The sequence below is a fragment of the Crocodylus porosus genome, unplaced genomic scaffold, assembly GCF_001723895.1.
Source record: "Crocodylus porosus isolate Cpor-Errol unplaced genomic scaffold, CroPor_comp1, whole genome shotgun sequence".
In the NCBI taxonomy this organism is placed as follows: Eukaryota; Metazoa; Chordata; order Crocodylia; family Crocodylidae; genus Crocodylus; species Crocodylus porosus.
Genome location: NW_017728936.1, coordinates 11,739,713 through 11,759,155, shown reverse-complemented (window position 1 = coordinate 11,759,155; position 19,443 = coordinate 11,739,713). Strand labels below are relative to the sequence as shown.

General features: G+C 52.1%; 1 protein-coding gene across 1 annotated transcript in view; it reads right to left on the bottom strand.

The window, feature by feature from the left end:
- Positions 1–261: 261 nt before the first annotated feature.
- The window catches only part of NCAM1 (neural cell adhesion molecule 1), a 215,190-nt gene continuing 196,008 nt past the window's right edge, over positions 262–19,443 (bottom strand). Inside the window, 5 exon segments of the mRNA XM_019547130.1 lie at positions 262–2,780; positions 2,782–2,827; positions 5,531–6,313; positions 8,295–8,411; positions 9,071–9,278. Of these exon segments, the coding sequence (XP_019402675.1) occupies positions 2,682–2,780; positions 2,782–2,827; positions 5,531–6,313; positions 8,295–8,411; positions 9,071–9,278 (1,253 nt within the window). The 3' untranslated portion in view covers positions 262–2,681.

Sequence of the window (19,443 nt, the reverse complement as noted above, 5' to 3'; positions counted from 1 at the left end):
TTCGAATTGTGCAGCATTTGCCTCGTAAGAGCTGCTCAGCGATCCAGGGGTAATAACTTATGAGGTATAGAACAGAGTTGGCAAAGCAAGTCAAAGCCGTCAACAACGTCACACAAGGGATGAACCGATGTTCTCGGCAACCGGTATGAACTGAGGTACGCACTATCCTCCAACCCACGGCCAGGCAGGCTCCTCCTCGCTAGAAGCCAAGGTGGCCGTTCACACCACAATTTGAGACATTGGTTTGATTTGATTTTTTTAAAGTTCCCTTCGGTCCCCGCGCCCAACTTGCCCCTCAATCATGCCCACGCTGCTCTGATGGGTATAAACGAGGGGCGTGCTTGCCATGGGGGCACTAGTCAAAGACCCATCCACTCCGGTGGCATGTTAAGGACGGGTGGTGCATGTGTGTGTATGTGCCTATATATATACAGTTAGCCTCCATTTCCATCCCCAGGAGCTGAGGAAAAAAATGCAAAAAACCCCACATTTAGCAAATGACAAGACCATTATTGTTCACAGTTTGAAATGATAATCTAGCGATGCCACTGTTAAAGACTGCATAATTATAAGAGTACACTGAAGAGCGTGGTTCAATGTAGCTGAGCCAGACTGCAGTCTCCTCACCCAAAGTCGTCTTTCCTTTCGTTCACTGCCTTAGCGCAAAGGAATGTTTGCCGTAGTCAGGTTTGCTTGTTCGTTTTTAGTTCTCGTTTAAAGGCTTCTGCTCCTCATAAGAGTTATTCTCTTTATTTATTTTCCTGAATAAATTTTTTTTCCTTTCATCTGAACTATCCGCTACACCTTCCACATCCAAACTATGTTGAAGTTTTTTTTTTAAATTTTATTTTCATTATTTCAATACTATGACAAAAAACACGTTTCACACTAAAATAGTCACGCACCCACAGTGCACAAGCTTGTAGATCTAAAGTAGAATGGGAAAAGAAAAGGAAAAACCAAACGGGGAAAAAAAAATCAAATAAAAGCCCCAAACAAAAAACCAAAACAAAACGAACAAACGAACAAAAAGAATCAAAGAGGAACGTTTCTATACAAAGGGCTGGTCTCCCTCCACGCAACCCCACTTTCCTCCTGCCTGGTGCCCGGCCCCGCGCCCGGCCATCTGTGCAGAGCGGTTCTCAACAGCAGTCGTCGCTCGTGCTGCGTTGCCCCTCCGCACAACCTGTGTACCTCTTTCCGCCTCCTTCAGGAGACGGGCTCCAAAGGCCACCGAAGTCCACGGGAGCTTTCCCGTCGGTTATAGCGCTGTCACCCCTCGAATGACAACATTCATTTCCTGAAGTGCATAAACTCTTTCCTTTTAGATCTAGCTTTCTAGGCTAAAAGAAAGTAAGAATTAGTTATCGTTTTTCAAAGGGCGGGGCGGGGGGGGGGGGGATTGAGATGTTCAAACAGCATTCACTGAAACCAGACCAGCCCCGACTGTACAACCTCCCTTGTGCTTGGCAAAGCTTTGGGAGGGTACCGAGGGAGGAACAGGGGAGAATGTCTTAGAAAAGCAGAGATTATATTTCTCTTATGCAGTCAGGCCCCAGCCAAGCAAAGGCCTTAAGCTCACGGTTGGCTTTTAGCACCTCTGTTCTTAACAACCCTTAGGCTTAAAGCTAAGCATGAGCAAAGGCAATGCTAGGTAAGTGCCTTAATTTGGTGGGGAGTGGGACATCCACAGAAAGTAAAATTGAATGGCATTACTGTTCTTCTTACTCCAGTAAGAAATAATAATAATAATAATAATTATTAAAAATGATAAAGGGGAAACAACTACTGTAAACATCCATATTTAAAACTGTCTCCCTTTGCAAAGCAAGCATGCTACTAACCTAGTATCTATAGTGTATTTACTTTTAAAAAAAAAGGCAGCTATTTTACACGTACATTTAAACACAACAAAAGTTAAAAAAAAAATCTGACAATTGTAAACACTGGAATGAACAAAAGTTGGCAAAAAAAAGAAAAAAAGAAAATTAAAATGAAAGAAATGTAGAAGTCTGAATACTGCAAATTGAAATATATCCCCGAAGCTGCAATTTTGGCATTCTTCCTAACGTAACAACAACAACCCAAATAAACGCTTAAGTTGGAGAACAGGATTCAGTCACAAAGGGCAAGAGACACTTTGCATACTGAACAAATACAAAGTGAAGAGAAATTATAACTTACTCATGAGGATTTACATATTTCAAACTCGACTGAAAAGTATAAAAATAAATTGTGGACTTTGTTCATTCGGTACCGGCTGCACGTGACAGAACAGCCGTCTCATCTGTTAGACGAACAGAAAGGACGGGGAATTTCTCCCCTCCTGAATCTACTTGGTTTTGAGCTTCCTAACCAGTTTGCAATTGGTATCTGTAACTTTGTTTGCTTGACTATGTGCAGGGCCAGCTAAGCCCCGATTTGGTTGTGGGTTTAAACCTTTAACCTTTTTTTTTTTTAAAACATAATTATTTTTTTTCTCCTTAAAAGCAAGTGCACAACAAATAGAACTTTTCTACAAACCTACAAAAAAATAAAATAAAATAAAAAAAGAGATTCCCCCATTTATGCATTTTCTGTTTTGTTTGTCTGTTTTTTTTTCTTAAAAAAAGGCAAAAGACACTAGAGGAATGAGATGTGTATTGTGGTTTGTGTTTAAATGCTCAGGTGAAGTTGTTCTGTCATTTGTTACTTTCCTCTCGCTGATCATGCTTTGCTCTCATTCTCATTTGTTTGTGTGGCTTCGTTGGGGACCGTCTTGACTTCTGCTGGAGGTGTCTTTGTTTCTGTTGCTTGCACTTCGGATTTTTCTTCTACGGGGGTTTTCCTGTGGGGGAAAACACAGACATGACAGTGGTTAGAGACAAGTCCTCACCTGGCTCCTGTGCTTTTCCAATGGGATACGCTAGCATTAAGGAAGGACCCGCTCCTCAATCACTTGGCAGTCAGTGCTTCCATACAAAGCACTGCCCTGCCCTCGAGCAGCTGGACTGGTGTTGGGGGAACATCCTAAAAACCCTGCCCCACCCTGGATAAAGTATTTGTTTGACTTTGTTCCTGCCCCTTTTTAACTCCGCTTCCATGCATGTCCTATGGGACAAAGCTGCTGGCAGCAGCGTTCATAGGAAAAGCTCATTTGAAACAGATGCTGGAGGGTATTTATTCATGGAGAGCAAAATCGAAACCAGCAGCACGCAGCTGGGAAATTAATTTGACACTGCTCAATCAAGGAATGACAATGACACCACACAACCAAAGTGTCCAATCAAAGCACATCAGGTTTTCTGGGTGTTTTAGGAGGAGAGGGCCCCTTTTCTTGCAAAAAGTATTTTAAGTCCCAGAATTGAGTGGTAGGTTGGAAAAAAAAAAGAAGGGAGGGCTTTGGTCTAATTTATTCTCCCAACTCTAATTGGGCTGATACCCTCCAAGCTAAGGCTGGGCTGAAACCTGCTGAGCTGTCACAGTGCGGCCCAGTCGGATGGGGAGGGAAAAAATGGGCCCAGAAACCACCTTTCTTCCCTCCACCCTGTGGCCAACCCAGGTGAGAGAAGCACCGGATTACCCCAAGTGAAAGCAGAAAGCGTGGTCCCCTAGGACTCTTCTGATGCAACGTACTGCCTTCCAGCTCCACCAAAGGCCTGTCCTGAAACCTCCCCAGCACCCGTCCAGAAGCTGAAAAGAAACGTCTCTTCTCCCAGCAGGGACCTGAGACAAGACCCACGGCCTGGCCCGCAGTCTGTGACACACACTTAAGTAACGGGGGACATCTGTGTTTCAAAGTGCCAGCTATGCTAGCTCCCTGCAGAGCCTCAGCTCCTTCCTTCATACTTCTCATGCTGAAACCTGCAACCAGGGACGCGTTTTCCTGCCACAAGCCTCAAATCCAGCAAAACTGAACGCACGGTTTTCTACCCTCCCTGGGCCAGGGACATGCATACATGAGAGGGGAGACATGGCACATATTTCCGCTGGCGTGAAGCCACTGAGGCTCTTTAAAGTTGAATCCAGCAGGCCTAGAAATCAACACCCCTAGCCACAGATGGAAGCAATCTACGGATCTCCATGGCTCACACATTTCCAGCACATTTGTTGTTCTCTGCAACGACTTAGTGAGCAAGGAAGCCTGAGTTTATGGGACCAGCCTGGCAGCTGTTACGGGAACGGGGACAGTTGAAACATGAAACAGGCACCCATGTTCCTCCCCCCCCGAGTTCAAGAGACAGGCTGTGAAATCACCCAGGAGGCAGCCCAGCCCAGCTTAAAAGATGCTCATGCCCACAATGAACCTTCCCAAGATGCTCTGATCCCAGACTCTGGGGCACTCGCAGGCTGGACGGTGGGACCAGACTGGACATCACCCTGCTCAGAGGCTCATTCTGCATGGCACCTGCACAGTCGCCTCCAGTAACTGGCTGGAAAAGCATCATCTGGACTGGTCCCAATTGCACAATTCTGGGAGCTGTTCTAGCTTTGGCTTGGGTTGGGTTGGGAAGGAAGAGACAGGCCGTGGGCTCTGCCACGCAGCTGCAGGAGCCTCAGGACCAGACTGGACACTGCCCACCCTGATAACACACCAATGACGTGACCCTGGAGGAGCAGCACCATCGTCTTGCTTGTGCTGAGGGGGAGCGGTTGGCCAAACGGTCCCGGGTGATGCCTGGTTTAGTCACGTGTTGCCTAGAACCTGCCTCTACAACACATTTAAGCTGTAAAACTCCTTCGGCTCACTACAGTCCTGGCCCAACTGCACTGAGAAGGGCACCCGAGTGGGAAGCCAGAAGGGTGTGCCGGAGCCAGGCAGGTGGCCGCATGTGCTACGCCGCACAACAGGAGAAGGGCCAGGCTTCCCAAGCAGCCCTTCACACTCCTCTGCTCTCAAGGGTCTGCCGTGACTCCTGCCCAGCCCTCCGGCTCGGTGGACCAGGACCCCAACCCCGGGCTAAGCAGGAATGGCTTAGGCTGTAGCAAAACGGCCTTGCTTTGCTCGCCTGCCAAGCATGCGGCGTGGTATGAGCACAGCAGTTGGGAGAGGACCTCTTCCTGGAATGAAACCCTGCCTGGACCCCTCACACCCTTCATTTGGTGGGGGGGCTCTCTCCAAGTTCATCAGCCACGAAGGACAGGAAAGCCAAACGGACCTGCCTCAAACCAGATGTGTCAGAGACGCCTGGCACAGGCAGGTGCATCCTGGCCACCCTGTGCTAACTCCTGAGGGCTCCCAGAGACCCCCAACTATTCTCAGCTGACCTACAATGGGGCAGAGCTGCCAGGAAGCCTAAGGAACAACAGCTTCATTAGAAATGCACGGATGTCTTTTCCCCGTGGATCAGGCACCGGCCTGCCTTGCCCCCAGCAACCCCTCTCCCACCCTCATTCTAGATCCTGAGAGTCAAGCCCCGGGACACAGGAGAGTTAGTTTGCTAGAGAAAGAATGAAGGTTAGTTGGGAGGACATCCAACGAGAACACAGCACAGCACCAATGCACAAGGAACACGGCACGCAACCCACGTAAGATTAAAGGCAGCCATACTCGGTCTTTGCAGGTGCAGGCGGTACGGAGCTGTCTGCAGTGGAAGAAGCAAGCTCGCGAGCTTGCCCACTAGCCACACTGGCAGGAGTAGCCGTGCCAAGAGCTGCAAAAACATCCTTTGCAAGGTCAATGTCTGGGGTCTTGAAGCTCCCTTCGTCCATTTTAAAGTCCTCATTCTGGGAGGGGTTTGTGGTGCTGCCTGAGGCAGCCTCGCTCTTCAGGTTGGGCGGGTTCTTGGCTGTCTCTGTTGGGCTCTTCACCGCGCTGGGCTGCACGGCTTCCTTCTCTGGGCTTTTGGTGCTGGTTGCCTCCTGCTTGGGCTCTGAAGAAGCTGGAGGGCTAGCAAGGTTTGCAGGGGCTGGGGTGGGAGGCTTGCTACTGGCTGCAGCCTTGGAGGCCTCAGACATGTTGGTGACAGTGCTGGGGCTCAGCACGGCCCCTTGGCTGGCCAGGACGCTCGAAGACAAATTATTAGTGGCTGGAGTAGAAGTTGGGGTGTCGCTTAGGTCAACAAGGGGGGCAACTTTGGGGGCTGAGGTGGGTGGTGGCGAGGAAGCCGAGGCGGCCGCCCCTTTGGCTGGAGTGGCCTGGCTGGGAGACATGGAGTTGGAGTCGGGGATGGCTGTGGCTGGAAGGGCAATACTGGAAGTCAGAGTAGTGGTCTCGCTGGTGGGGCTGTTCTGAGCAGTGGCAAAGGTTTCGGTGATAGTGTCAGAGTTAGTAGTGACCGTGGTGACAGAAGGCAGCATGTCCTCAACGGTAGCTGCGGTGTCGGCTGGGTGCCTGTGAGGAGGACAGGAGTAGAAGAGAAATAGACAATGAAGCTGGTAAATGAGAGGGAGAGGAGGAGCAGAAGCACAGGGGGGCGCGATGCAGAGCGGCGGCGGCATGGCATGCGGTTACAGTGCGCACAGACGACAGGGAAGCGAGAGAGGAGAGACCCTCCTGAGGTCGGAGGTGCAGCCAGTAACTGGGGCCAGGCAGGGAGCTCAGGGAGCAGCGAGGAAGAGGAGGAAGAGCAGAGAGCAGCTGGCTCACAAGGACTTCTGTGCAAGCCTGAACCCAAACTACACCCTTCCTGTGCCCTCCAGAGGCTCCTCTCCTTCAGCCTGACCTTCCTCCAGCTCCCCACAAACTCCCCACGGGCACTCATCTCCCTCCCATTTGTGAGCCCATGAAGGTCTCAGACACACCACGGAGATGGGGCCCAGGCAGTGGCTTGAATCCACCCCTCTGCCCATATGCATCTTCCCCTCCATGTCTACCACACTCATCCCCGCAGACGGTACCGCAAATACTTTCCAACAGTCGGCCTTACTAGCGACTGGAGTAGAAGCTGGGGTGTCGCTTAGGTCAATGACGGGTGACAGCACAAGCTGTGCTTGCCCAGCTGCGATGGGACTGGGCATCGTTAACACGTGAGGGGCACAGGGTGGAGGAACGGGTTACTGAGTGAGACACGTGAGCTCCTGACAACACCACTGTAGGATGATTAACTGGGGGTAGCATCTGCAAGGGGTGCTAAGTGAATGAAAACTTCCATAAAACAACCCCGGGGAAGTGCAAGACTAGGGGCACCACCTGTGGGTGCCCCAGTGCTGAAGCTCCTCTCCTCTCTTCAGCAGGCCTCAAGTCCCAGGTGTCAGAGGACAGCACCAGCCATTCCCCCAGGGCGGGGGACCATAAAGACCACCCGACTGCCAGCCCAGTGGAGAAACACAAGAAATCCAAGCTACTGCATCGACCCCTGACGTGAGCCACACAGTGACCGCACGAAGCGGCTTGTTCTCCAACAGCGACTGGTAAACTACAGCCTAGCTCACCCAACAGCTACACCAGTCAGAGCCCCTGGAAGGGCCGCGTGGCTCTACTGCCATACCCAGAAACACCTTTAATGGTCTCATGACTCGTGAGAACACAAACCAGTTCCTCGCAGGTTTAATAACCAGATCAGAAAGACCGGCCAGTTCACTCCAAAGCCAGCCTAGAGCTAATGTAGGTACAAACCACCGGGCGCAATTCAACTGCTCTGTCCACTGCTTTCCCAGCGTGTGTCAGCAATCTTGCAGTCTCCCGTAATGCAGTGCTGGGAGCTGGACTGGGAACCGTGGGCTACGTACCTGGAGGACAGGGCACTGGGAACAGTTTAGGCAGGAACCAATGAGGCTGCTGAGTAAAACTCAGTAAATTAGGCTAGCGTGGATGCACTGAACCAGGCAGGAATGGTTCAAGTTCTCCGGTGTGCACAGGGTTGGGACGCAGCTCCCACGCCCCTCCTGCTGGCTGGGACTGCTGAATTCCCAACACCTGGCTCAAACTCCAACCCAGGTGCAGAGCACAGCTGCCCCGCTGCTCTCAGTGCCCAGAGCGGCTGCATGCCAACATGTCGTCACCGCTGTGGCCCTGCCATGTATAGGGTGTTGCTCACCCAGGAGGTGGCATCACCTAGGGATTCTTGCTCCGGATCCCTTGCCACGGGCAGGACTGTGCACTTGACCGCACCCTGGAAGAGCTGGGCAGCTGGGGCATCTCTAAGGCATGGCACTTGGCTCTGCTCCTCCCCAGGTGCTATGCAGTGCACACGCGGAGCGCGAGTCGCGCAGCAGGGGCTCCTCCCTGTGGCATGGCAGGGCAGGGCACCCGTTCTGAGGCGTTACCTTTGCTCCTCTCTTCCCCCCCCCCACCCCGGCCCGCCTTTGTTACCTACGCGAGGGACCAGAGGGTACGAGACAGCCGGAGGGGCCGCAAGCTAATCTCAACATACTCTGGCTCTGTCAGCGGGGTGGTCTCGTTGGGCTCCATGTGCTTGCCCCCGTCGTGGTTGGGGGTCCGCTCTTCCTCAGTCCGCACCTCCACAATGGGCTCCTTGGACTCGTCTTTCCTGCAATGAGCAGACTGCAAGCCTGAGGATGCGGATCCCAGCCTGCTGAGCACCCGTCCCTGGCACCTAGCAGCAGTGGCAACCCAGGCAAGACAGGGCTGGTCTGGAAAGTAGCACAGCCCTCTGCGCCCCTCCCTTTGCAGCAAACAAAGCAAAGGGGCCATTCGGGTGCCTGGCACCAGTGAGTACACTGCCCAAGACTCCCCACAGCTTCCCCAGCTGAGAGACCTTCCTTCCCTGGGCAGTGCCCTCCCCAAGGAGGATGGAGCATCAGCATCTGCTCTCCAGACACCTCCTCCAGCTGAGTCGGGGCAGCGGGGAGTTTCCACGGTTCGACTCTGGGTCAGGCACGTGCCAGCTCTTTGCAACAGAAACAGGAAAGCCCAGAGGCAAACCCCTCCTGCAGAGCTGGTGCCTTCCAACCCAGTGCCTACAGTGACCCCCTGCCCTTGGAGAAGGGCAGGATTAATAATGCAGTGGCTGGAGAACGGGGGCATGTGTTTCCTAGGGAATGGACCATGGCCTCAAAGCTCTGCTGGGCAGGGAAGTCCCCCAGCAAGGCCGTGGTGGGGAATACGAGGCCACAGAGCAGATGCTGTCTCGTGGATGCTGGGCTACAGGGGGGACGGGGACTGGTGGTGGTTGCAGGGGTTACTCACGAGAAGGCGGCTTTGCCCTCCTCCATGTCTTTCCCCTTGGCTCCAGGGCCAGACTTGCCACACAGGTTGACCGCGATGCACATCACCAGGCCACACTTGTTCAGGAAGTAGCAGGTGACATCCACGGCCACCAGCAGCAGTACAAAGATGACGATGAGGATGCCCACGATGGCAGCGGTCCCCAGGCCCGATGTGGGGCTGCTGCTGGCTTTAGAGACCAAAGGAAAAGGGAAGAAGGTGCCACAGTTAAAACTAAGTTACCATGTCCTCAAACAGAGCTGAGGCAGGGCTGCAGGACCGGGATGCCCAGGCGACTGTGCCCACCATCCTTGCCCCAAGAACCCTAAGGACAACTGCCTCAGCTTCCAAAGGGATAGATCCCGTGAGACTCACCCTCCTCCTCGCCTCTGTGGCACCAAGGCCTGCAGAACAGGCTGCAGGGAACAATCCTGACCCAGGCAAGGGCCAATGGGCTCAAAAAGGATCCAGTGCCTTCTCTGCCTTCCCAAAGCAAAGGCCTGGTCTAGGGTGCCAGGACACATAGCTGGAGCCTACAGATGTGGCCAGCAGCAGCTCAACGAAAGCCAGGGTCTGGAGCACGGCTCCATCGTGCTGGCTAGTGACCACAGTGGGGTCCTAGCACTGGGTGACCTCACACTGGACAAAAGGGGAACAGGACCCGATGCCCAGCAGCCTGTCCCAGGAGACTTTAGCCCCAACAGGGCAGTCACTCACCCTCTGGGATTCAACGAGCCTATGCTACTTCCATCGCGCTCCCAAGCCCTGCTGAAATGCATGTCCCTGCTCCATGCTCCCTCTTCGCGTGCCCCAAGGAGGCAGGGAAGGCCAGGGATACATCCTGCCTCTTTCCCCCATCCCAGACAGCAGCTTGCAGCCTGCGTGGAAGGGGCAATGGGCTGTGCCCCCAAGCACTCTCCTTGCCTCGTTTCTGAGTATGGCACAGGTGGAGCAGTGGTGAGTGGGATGCAGCCCAGATGCACCTGCCGTCGTGTCAGGGGCACCTGCTCCCAGCCAGACACCTTCACGCTTGGTGTCCTTGGCAGTCCTGACCTCCCTCTTACGAGCTGGCAGGCAGCGGGCAGGCAGCACTGGGGGAAGATGTTAGTGGGTGTGAAGCGTCCCGTGGGGGCTGGTTAGGAGAGCTGAGGTGCAGACTGATGGAGGAACCAGAACTCCTAGGGAACTGCTCTCTCAGCTCCCTGCTTTAGCAGTCAGGGAGTTGTGGGGGGGAGCTGCTAAACCGCAGTCAAGCATGGAGCAATGGAAGCACTGGGGGTGGCAGGCACACGTGGGGATGGGATTTCTCTGAAACCAATGGCTTTTTTTTGAGGAGAGGGGAAGGAGGGTGCAGGGTCAGAGAGCAGCAGGGAGTGAGTCTGGAGACTGCAGCAGGCACTGAGCTGATGGTGCAGCTGTCACCGGAGTAGGGGGTGCATCTGGGAGAGTGTGCAGAGAGCTGGTGGCCACCTCTGAGGATCACAGGCATGGATGGGTGTCAGTCACGCTCACGAACGCGTACGTGATTTCCCAGAATAACTCCAGCACACCGTGTGCAGAGAACTCTCGTGCACTGACCTACGCCTGTGCACACAGAGCATGCGCTGCCCCTTCTACACGCAAGTGTACACACACGTGCATGCACCCTGTGCAAAATCAACTTTCAGCAGCTCTAAGGATAAATGCATTATAAGACGCGGAGGAGCTGAGCCACTGAGGCAACGGGGACACACTGGACGTGTCCCCTTGGACCTGGCCTTGAAGGGTGCATCCTGGCTCAGCAAGTGCTTTCAGAGCAGGGTACAGGGGCACCGCAGTGTCACAGAGGTGAATTCCACTCCCACAAAACCACCCAAACCCCAGCGTCTGCCACCCTGGTGAAGCCCGCGCCCAGACACCCGCCCCCACACACACACTGCTGCTGCTCCAAACGCACATGGCACTTTTAAAAAACCTCTTGCTCTCGCTGTTTTCTGCAGGCTTGCTCTTCCTGAGCTGCTGAGCTGAGAGATTTGCACTGGGCTAACCATCTTTGTGCAGCCGTTAGACACGCCTGTCCACTTCCAGAGCCCCCCACCCACCCGGTCCCTGCTGTCAGCAAAGCAGGGCATGGCAGGCACCTACAGCTGGTCACTGATCTTCCCAGAGCATTGACTGGAGCAGGTCTGAAAACCCACCAGCATCTGGGTCTGTGCATGTACATGAGGATGCAATGCTGGTGCCTTCCAGCTTTTTTACTAGCCTCAAAGACTACATCCAGGCAGGGCCCCCCCCGACTCTTGAACCAATATGCCTCTCACCCCAACACCTGCAAGGCTTTTCTCTAGGGCCCAAAGGCACAAGTCCAGTTTTATTCCAATCCCCTTTGTTACTCAGGGTGGGGCAGGCCCTTCCCCATCCACCCTGATGAACCTCACCACCTGGTGAAGCCGCTGCGTCCCCAGGGATCTGCAGAGGAGACGCTCTCTCTGCTCGGCTCGGTCTAAAAGCTGCTGTAGGTGCCAGACTGACACTTACATCAGAAGTCCATTAAATGCTCTGCAGAATGTTTGTGCCAGAGAGAGATCAGCTCCCCGCCAGCACCTTGCATCAAGCTGCATAATTAAACGAATTCATCACCCTGGGTACGTGTGGAGAGTGCGGATGCCGTATATTTTCCTCCTCTAATGTATTCTGAATTCATGCGTGTACTATTCAGTAGTTAACAGACCCGCACTCGGCTCAGCTCCTGGAGGAGAAATGATGTACGTGCCAAACTTTCTTTTCATCTCAAACTTGGGCCTGGCGAGGAGAAACGAGCTATTCTGTGGGCTGAGGAGGAGGCGCCGAGGCAGCCCTGCGAGGATGTGGGACCTCAACGCACCTCATTGTGCTCATCGCAGCCGGGGCTGGGCCAACCCTAGTGTCACTGGGTCTTTTGAACTGCAACCACTTCTGTCTCCCCAGCCTGGGGATGGAAAGCAGGAGCTCGGGGCCTATTTCTAGCTTCCCCTCCCGGCCTCTGAGCACTTTCTCTATCTCGCTTTTTGGAGCTGTCATCTGCTATTGTAATGTCACTAACATAATGCTCATTCCCTCTGACTTTCACTTTGCTCCAATATGCATTGCTGCTACAGAGGGCTGCCAGGCACAGCCACGGCCTCTGGTTCCTCGGCGCTCTGAGCAGCGGCTACCCTGTCCAAGAGCTACTGCTACACGGCATCAGACTCAGGCAGGCCACTTGACAGAGAATGAGGAGACAAAGAATGGAGAACGGAGGAGACATCAGCTCCCTACGGAGCAGAGGGTGCAGGCATTCCCAGGGGCATCCAGCACAAGCCCACTGGCTTCTTATTTCTAGCAGGAGCAAGGAGGCTCCATCAGGGTGGGAATGCCTTCGCTGACTCTAACGTCCACAGTTCAGGGGGTCGGTTGGGAAAGTGGAAAAGGCTCAGGGGAGAGCCACCAGACTGATTAAAGGACTGGGGGCATGCTGTGACGCGACAGACTCGAGGTGCTCAGTCTATGTAGTGTAACAGAGAAGCATCACGAAGGATCTGACCCTGAACCGCAAGTGCCTGCTCAGAAAACAACCGGTAATAGAAGATGTGTCCAGGTAGCAGAAGAAAGGTTTCACAAGATCCAGGCTCAACAAACATAGAGAAGTGAGATTCAACACTGTTAGAGGTGAGGGAACGGACCCTGGGAGCCACCTGCCAAAGGCTGTGGTGGGTGTGCTCCTAATTGAAAAGCTTTGCATGCAGACTGTCAGGTATCCAGGTTGTAGCCGTACTGATCTGAAAGAAAAAGCATTCAGGACTCGTGGTAGAGGTGATATCTTTTATTTGACCAGCTAGATGCTTGCAAAAACAAAATCTTTAATTGCAAGCTTTCGGGCGCAAACGCCCTTCATCAGGCATCGGAGAAAGATTGTAAAAGTTCTCCTGGGTCAAAATGAAAGTTCGTATCTCATAGGAGATTCGAAGGTAGTAAAATCACCTGTTTGGAAAAGTTCATTTGATATGCAGGTTAGGTTCAGAGAAATAGTTTCTTTACCTCGAAGTTGTTTGTTGGTAAGCAGGATGCAGTCATATTTCCTTCTGGTTATGGCGTTTCACATTTCACAGAGGAGTCAGTGCATGGGATTCTCCTCTGGGCATTTCGGAAATGAAATCTTTATAATTTCACGAGGAAGAAACACCTCTGACCACCTGAAACCAGAGATAACCCTTCTGCCTTTGTTTGAGGCAATTTGCATCTACACAGACCCTCACCTCAAAGCTCAGAGACCAGATAAGAAATCCTTGCCTGGGGGAGAATCCCATCCTCTGTGAAAGATGAAACACCATAACCAGAAGGAAACATGAATACATCCTGTTAGCTGGTTTAATAAAAGGTATCACCTCTACCACGAGCCCTGAATGCTTTTTGCATTCAGACTGGCTGTTTTTCTACAGCAAAGATTTCAGAGAGAGCAGTCCCCAGCCTGTGCTGCGCAGGAGGTCAGAAGAGACGACTCCTGGTCTCTTCAGGTCTTGTGCTTAAGTAAGCTACGACTCTGCAAGACAGGAGCAACATTTCAGTTCACGTTCGCCAAACCTGGCTGACCCCAGATTTGCTTTCCTTTCTAAACAGGGGCATCAGATACTCAGCCTCATCACAGACAAGGCTGCCTCACCATATATCTGCCTCTCTGTAGTATTTATAAAGGACCCTCAGCTACGAGCCATCAGCCCACTGCTGTAGGGACATGTCCTGGACAGCTCAGTGTGTGCAGAGTCCTACCACACTTGGCCCAGCAGGCAGATGTCCACTCCTCCAGCAGCTTTGCCATACTCAGTGGAGTTAATCAAGGTTCATTAAAGGTAGCAGAGTCTTTCCCTAAAAGAGCAGCAAATGGCAGGCCAGGCACAAGGGCTGATTCTGCTGAGGGCACTGTATGCAACAGAGCTATTGTGATGTTAATGCCCCAAAGCTCATAAATGCAGAAGACCCTTGATGGCTCCATTAGAGTTTATCCTGCACTTATGCACTGCTGACATTTCGCTCTGCACCTGCCACGCTGCTCCCTGAGAACTAGAGGTGCTGAAGAGTGTGTAATACAAAGGCAATTAAAATGCCTGGTGACTGGAGAGCGGCAACACAAGCCCTGCAGCACTGCTGCATGTCATGCATCTACATGTGCTAACCACCTTCTAGGAAACTTCTCCAAAGGAGAGAGAACCTACCGCGCACTGTGCAAAGCTCCCCTGGTACAGGAGGGTAGGACAGGCTGAGTCCAGGAACCAACTGAGGTCTTGCGGGTAAAAGCACTTGACTGGGGTTTGGAAAATCTAGGGTCACGTCCCTGCTTGTGACCACAGTGGTAAGGGCTGGATGGCCTGACTGGCTGGGCTGTATGGGTTTCATAGCATGAGGCATTCACTAAGCCATACCAATCCCACACATGCCACTGCCTCCAGCAGCTTCTTGGGGGCTTCAGAGGAACCCACCTCCACAGTGTTTGTGCTCCAATCCTGCATGTACTCAATGGGGCTTCCCTAAGCGGATGTGAGCGGCTGCTGCCTGTGCCTACCTGCCCCGTCGAGGCGATGAATGCTAGAACGTTAACTGCAAATGTCTTGTGTCAACTTGACAGCGCCTTCCTTGCTCGCACTTAATATGTTTTGGCCACCGGTCACGCTGGGATAACCCAGGAGGGGACTGGGGGGAAGAGAGAAACCAGGCAGCCAGCTTCATGCAAAGCTTTCTCAGTTTCCATCCCTGTAGCTCTGCTGGAGTTGGGCAGCTAAGATAGGCACGAGAGCATAGAGCAGCCAGGAAAGTGTTATGGTCTCCCTACCTGCCACATGCCTTGGCAGGGGATTTAAAGGAAGGGTGAGTCTTCCGGGCAGGAGAGAAGCAGGCAGGGGACTCAGGGAAGGCAGCGCCCACGGGGCAGGAGCACAGCTTGGTCCCTGCGGTACTTTCAAGGTTATTTAAAGCAGCGGCCTGCAGCACAGGCTGGAAAGAACCTCGGGCCTGGCACTGACTCTTCTGAGGGCTCGTGAGCAACACCACCTCCCAGGGACTCCCAGCTCACCCAGACTGGCTCGGGTTTCAAAAATCTAATTCCTCCCCTGCACTGCAAGGCTACGGTGCTTGGAGCCCACGGCCATGAGCACAGCAGCCGAGAATGATCTTGGAGCCCAGTGGCCCCATGACCTCGAGATCTGTGGGTTTTCCCCTTGCCTGTCATGTGCCTGTTCCTTGTTGAACACTCGGGGGAGATGGGAGCAGGCAGTTCATCCTCTGCCTCTTTGACAGGACACATCTAGCTTGAATAAAGTGACTCACTACATTTAAATAAGGTCAGGCCATGCCCAACTCAGTGGGATTGGACTCGGTCGCTCTGTGCCTATGGGAAACCCCTACCCATCTGGGACCCTTAATACTGGCCTAAGCCAAAACTCATTGGCAAAAAACCTTCCAAGAGGTGCTGGATCAAGCCTTTGGGGAAGGAATTTCCCAGAAACCTTCAGTGCTCCCTAAAACGCTGCCAGAGCCTGTTGGCTTGGAAAAGGCTGGGCCAAGCCAATGCTCCCTTTGTGCTACTTTTGTGCTGAATGGGGGGGGGGGGTCCCCTGTCCAGGCCAAACAAATGGACACAGGGCTTAAAAACATTCTGGGAGGCTTTCGTTCTAAAGAAGTGAAAAAAAAACGCTTTTTTATTAATGCAAATGATTTATCAATGGAATACGAGCTTCTAACAAGAGAGCCCCTTCTAGCTGCCCTCCTGGCAGCGCACAATACAACAGCCCATGGGTTTTGCATCTTACATGCGCGTCCATCCCATCAGAGGAGGACGGTAACACTCGGCTATACCCTCCTGGTGAGCATTTCGGCTACCGCATGCGTAGGATGCGGGGGTTTAGGCAGGATACAAAGAGGACTGGATGGAGGCAGACGCACGGACCACGGAGAGGAGGCTGCAGAGCATCTCGGGGGCTCTGTGGTGGCTTGCGGGGAAGGGAGCAGCGCAGACGATGCACAGTCAGTGCCGTGGAGAAGAGGAGGGAAAAGCCAGCCCAGGGAAGCAGCCATTTTTACCATGCCGGACTCCACTGCCGCCCGTGTGCTGAGAAAAGCAGCAGTTGCAACCGCAAGCTACTGTTCATCCCACGTGAACGCCACGCGCGACTCCAATCAGTTCCTGCTTGCTTTAGTCCCGGTTGCTGGCATCCCAAAGCCACAAAGAGCACGGCAGTGGCTGCTGAGGTGCTGTGAAGTGGGTGTGCTCACGAATGACTTGCAGGCCCGCTTCCAGGTACGCATGCATGGCACTACCCTGCCCTCTTTTGCAGGGGGGTGGGTGGGAAATGGCACATTTCAGACCCCCACGATATGCAGCTGGAGCTTACCAGGGCTGCCATCTACCCGGTGTCCCTGGCTAGAGGGCTGCTGCTTCCAACTGCACTAGCTGGAGAACCTCCAGCTGTTCTCCGAAAGCTGCAGACACATGCTCTGGCCCAGCAGAGTCAGGCGGACGCTGAGCAAGTGCAGCTGAGTCGCAGCAGAGCAAAGCCTCATCAGCTAGCAACTGCTGATAAATCAGTGTAGCCAAGGTCATGCCTGAAGAGGCATCTTTGAAACCAAGCACTTTAGGCTTTAGCCCTTCCCGGAGGGACAGCAGGAGCTGGAACTCCACAGGCCAGGTAGTTCATCCTATGACGAGCCAGTGAGACAGGGCTAATGTTTCCAAGAGCTAAGGTTCAGTGCTCTTTTAGCAGGTGTGATTTGTGCTCGCCCAGCTTGGGACCTGCCAACGATCCGAGCATTTATCCCTCTCTGGCTCCCTGATCTGCACTTGGATCGCAACTGCACACTCAGAAAAGACAGGTGGCTTCTCTGAGAACCACGGCCACTCAAGCAACAGTTACGCCCGGGATCCTATCAAATCTCTCTGGTGACAACCCCAAGGACCTGACATGTACCACCAAATAATCCCTGCAAAGCAGTAGCAAAAACCTTGGTGATGTTTTTATTACTGTGGATACACAGAGGAAACCACGAAGTGCAGCAGGAGCTGGAAGCTGCCGAGGGACCTTGTGTTACAGCCACTTTCATTGGACATGACTAAATCTTTGCTGCACTGGGACAGTGCAATGTAACAGGTATCGGCAGCAAGCTTCTGTGCTCCTCCACGGTGGCCACCATGTAGGCAGTGAGGAACAGCTCTGGCTGTGACAGGGCACCTGCTAAGAAAGATGAGGCTCAAACCAAACTTGGCTGAATTTGTCCTTTTTTTTTTTTTTTTTTGTTGCCCCACAGAACTGGCCTGGGGAGCACTCCATGGGGAAATCGCGCTTGACCCTAAACAATGGTCCAGCTGGACAGACTTCCCCCCAGAAACCTTTGCTACATCGCTCAAAAACTGGGGCTTTTACCCACCGAGCCTCAGCTAACGTTTGAGTTAAATGCACGTGGCGTTAACCCTGTCCCAGGCACTTCATATGTTTGCATGGCAAGTGATGCAGCAGCTCTCCGAGGTACCCGCAGCCCTCTCTGAGCTACGTGCTGCTTTAACCACCTATGCAGAGGTGAAGAGACGCTGCCATTGAAAAGATCACAGGTGCATTTGGTGTTGCCATGTACTGGATAGACTGCAAAGCATCGGAGAGAAAGGGCCATGTCCTTCTCTAAAGAAAACCCCATCTGTGGGCAGGTTAAGCTTGTAGGAAGTTTGTGTTTATGCTTCCAAATAGAAGAGGATGTCACAGATTCCATTGAACAAGGTCCGACTGTATTTTGAACACAGCAAGAGAATTACGTGCAGTGCATAAATGTTTAGTTAGACGAGATTAATGGGGGGGTTGTGTGTCTTGTCCCCAACAGGGAAGATTGTGTTAGAAAGAAATTAATCCCATTCGTGAGCAATGATAGCGTTAGAGAGATTTTGTACAGACGTTTCACAACCATGTCCAAAGCATGTTCACAATCTCATCCAGAATATCCCCAGGCCCTTGGAGAGACAGTGTCCCACTTTCAGAAAGGCTTAAAGACGCGACAGAGCTAACTGGGTTTCCCATCACAAAGACAACTCCTGAGGGAGACCACTTTCAAAAGAAAAACAAAGGGTCAACTGAAATTGCTTGAATGAAATGCAACACACAGGACTTGGTAACGAAGCTGCATATAGTGCATCAATTCACACCACTGATTAATCCTGTCTGGCGGGGTGTCTCATACACAGTTAACCAGGAATATTATTAAGGTTCGGTAATAACAGTTTAGACTGTCAGGTTACGTGACCCCAGCTAATCTTTTCAGTTAAAAGGGGTGGACGGGGGAAGCTGTATCTTGATGGAAGTGGACAATGCAGGCGTGGATAGCCAGACAATGCTAGACAAGGGTCCACTGCAAATCAGTATGCTTGTGAGCTGCATTATATCCCAGACCCCTCTGGGCTGGGAGATACTTGATTACGCAGTGGGCAGCGGGTTCCAAGCACTCAGCTGTGTGAAAGGACAATTAAATCCTTTAATACAGTTCTCAACAAGATGCTTTAGTACAGACCAACGTGTTGAAGGGACTTTCTGATGGCCAAGGGTTTTAACCTACCCACAACAGCCCCTTTTTGGCGGGGTGGGAGGGGGGAGGCCTTCCAGTCTGGGCACTTGAAAGGACCATAATCAAGAAGTTTTCTTTCCCTTTTTAAAAATCTGTGGGTTTAGGTTTCAGGATGGGGCTTTAGAAAACATGTAGGCATCATTGTTGCTTTTTTGCACTATCATTCATAGGTAGGTGCAAGAGGTGGTGATCAGAAACAGAAATGTGCAAAGCCAATAGAGACCCGGACTTCAAAAGGCTTTAAATATTATACTTTCCTATGATCAAAAAGAAGAAGAAAAAAAGCCAACAAACCATTTTCTTTACATTCATTTAAAAAAAAAGGGCAAAGTCATTATAAGCGACACAGAAAAAAATGTTAAAGAGAAAATGCTTGGTTGGAAACCCCTCTCTTTTATCCTCATTACAAAATACTGAATCTTTTGCATACAATGATCTGTGGTGTTTATGTTTTATCTTTACTGATATGATCCTCCAAAGGAAACTAGCTGCTTTCCTGCTTTCCTGGCTGGAAGCCAGGCCCGTTTAAGCAAATTTGTTTGTTGTTTGTTTTGTGGGGGGTTTTTGTTGCGTTTTGCTTTTAAAGTTTCTAACAGAGCAAAAGCAGAGTCACTGCAGAAAGAAGCAATGAGACAAAGGGGGACGACGTTGATGGGCTTCCCAAGGTCGCTGCAGGTGCCAAACAATGGGTCCCAGGATGGAAAAATGGTTGTTTGAAAACAAATTTGGTGCATGTGGCAAGTGTGGGTGTTCCCCGTGAAGTCCAA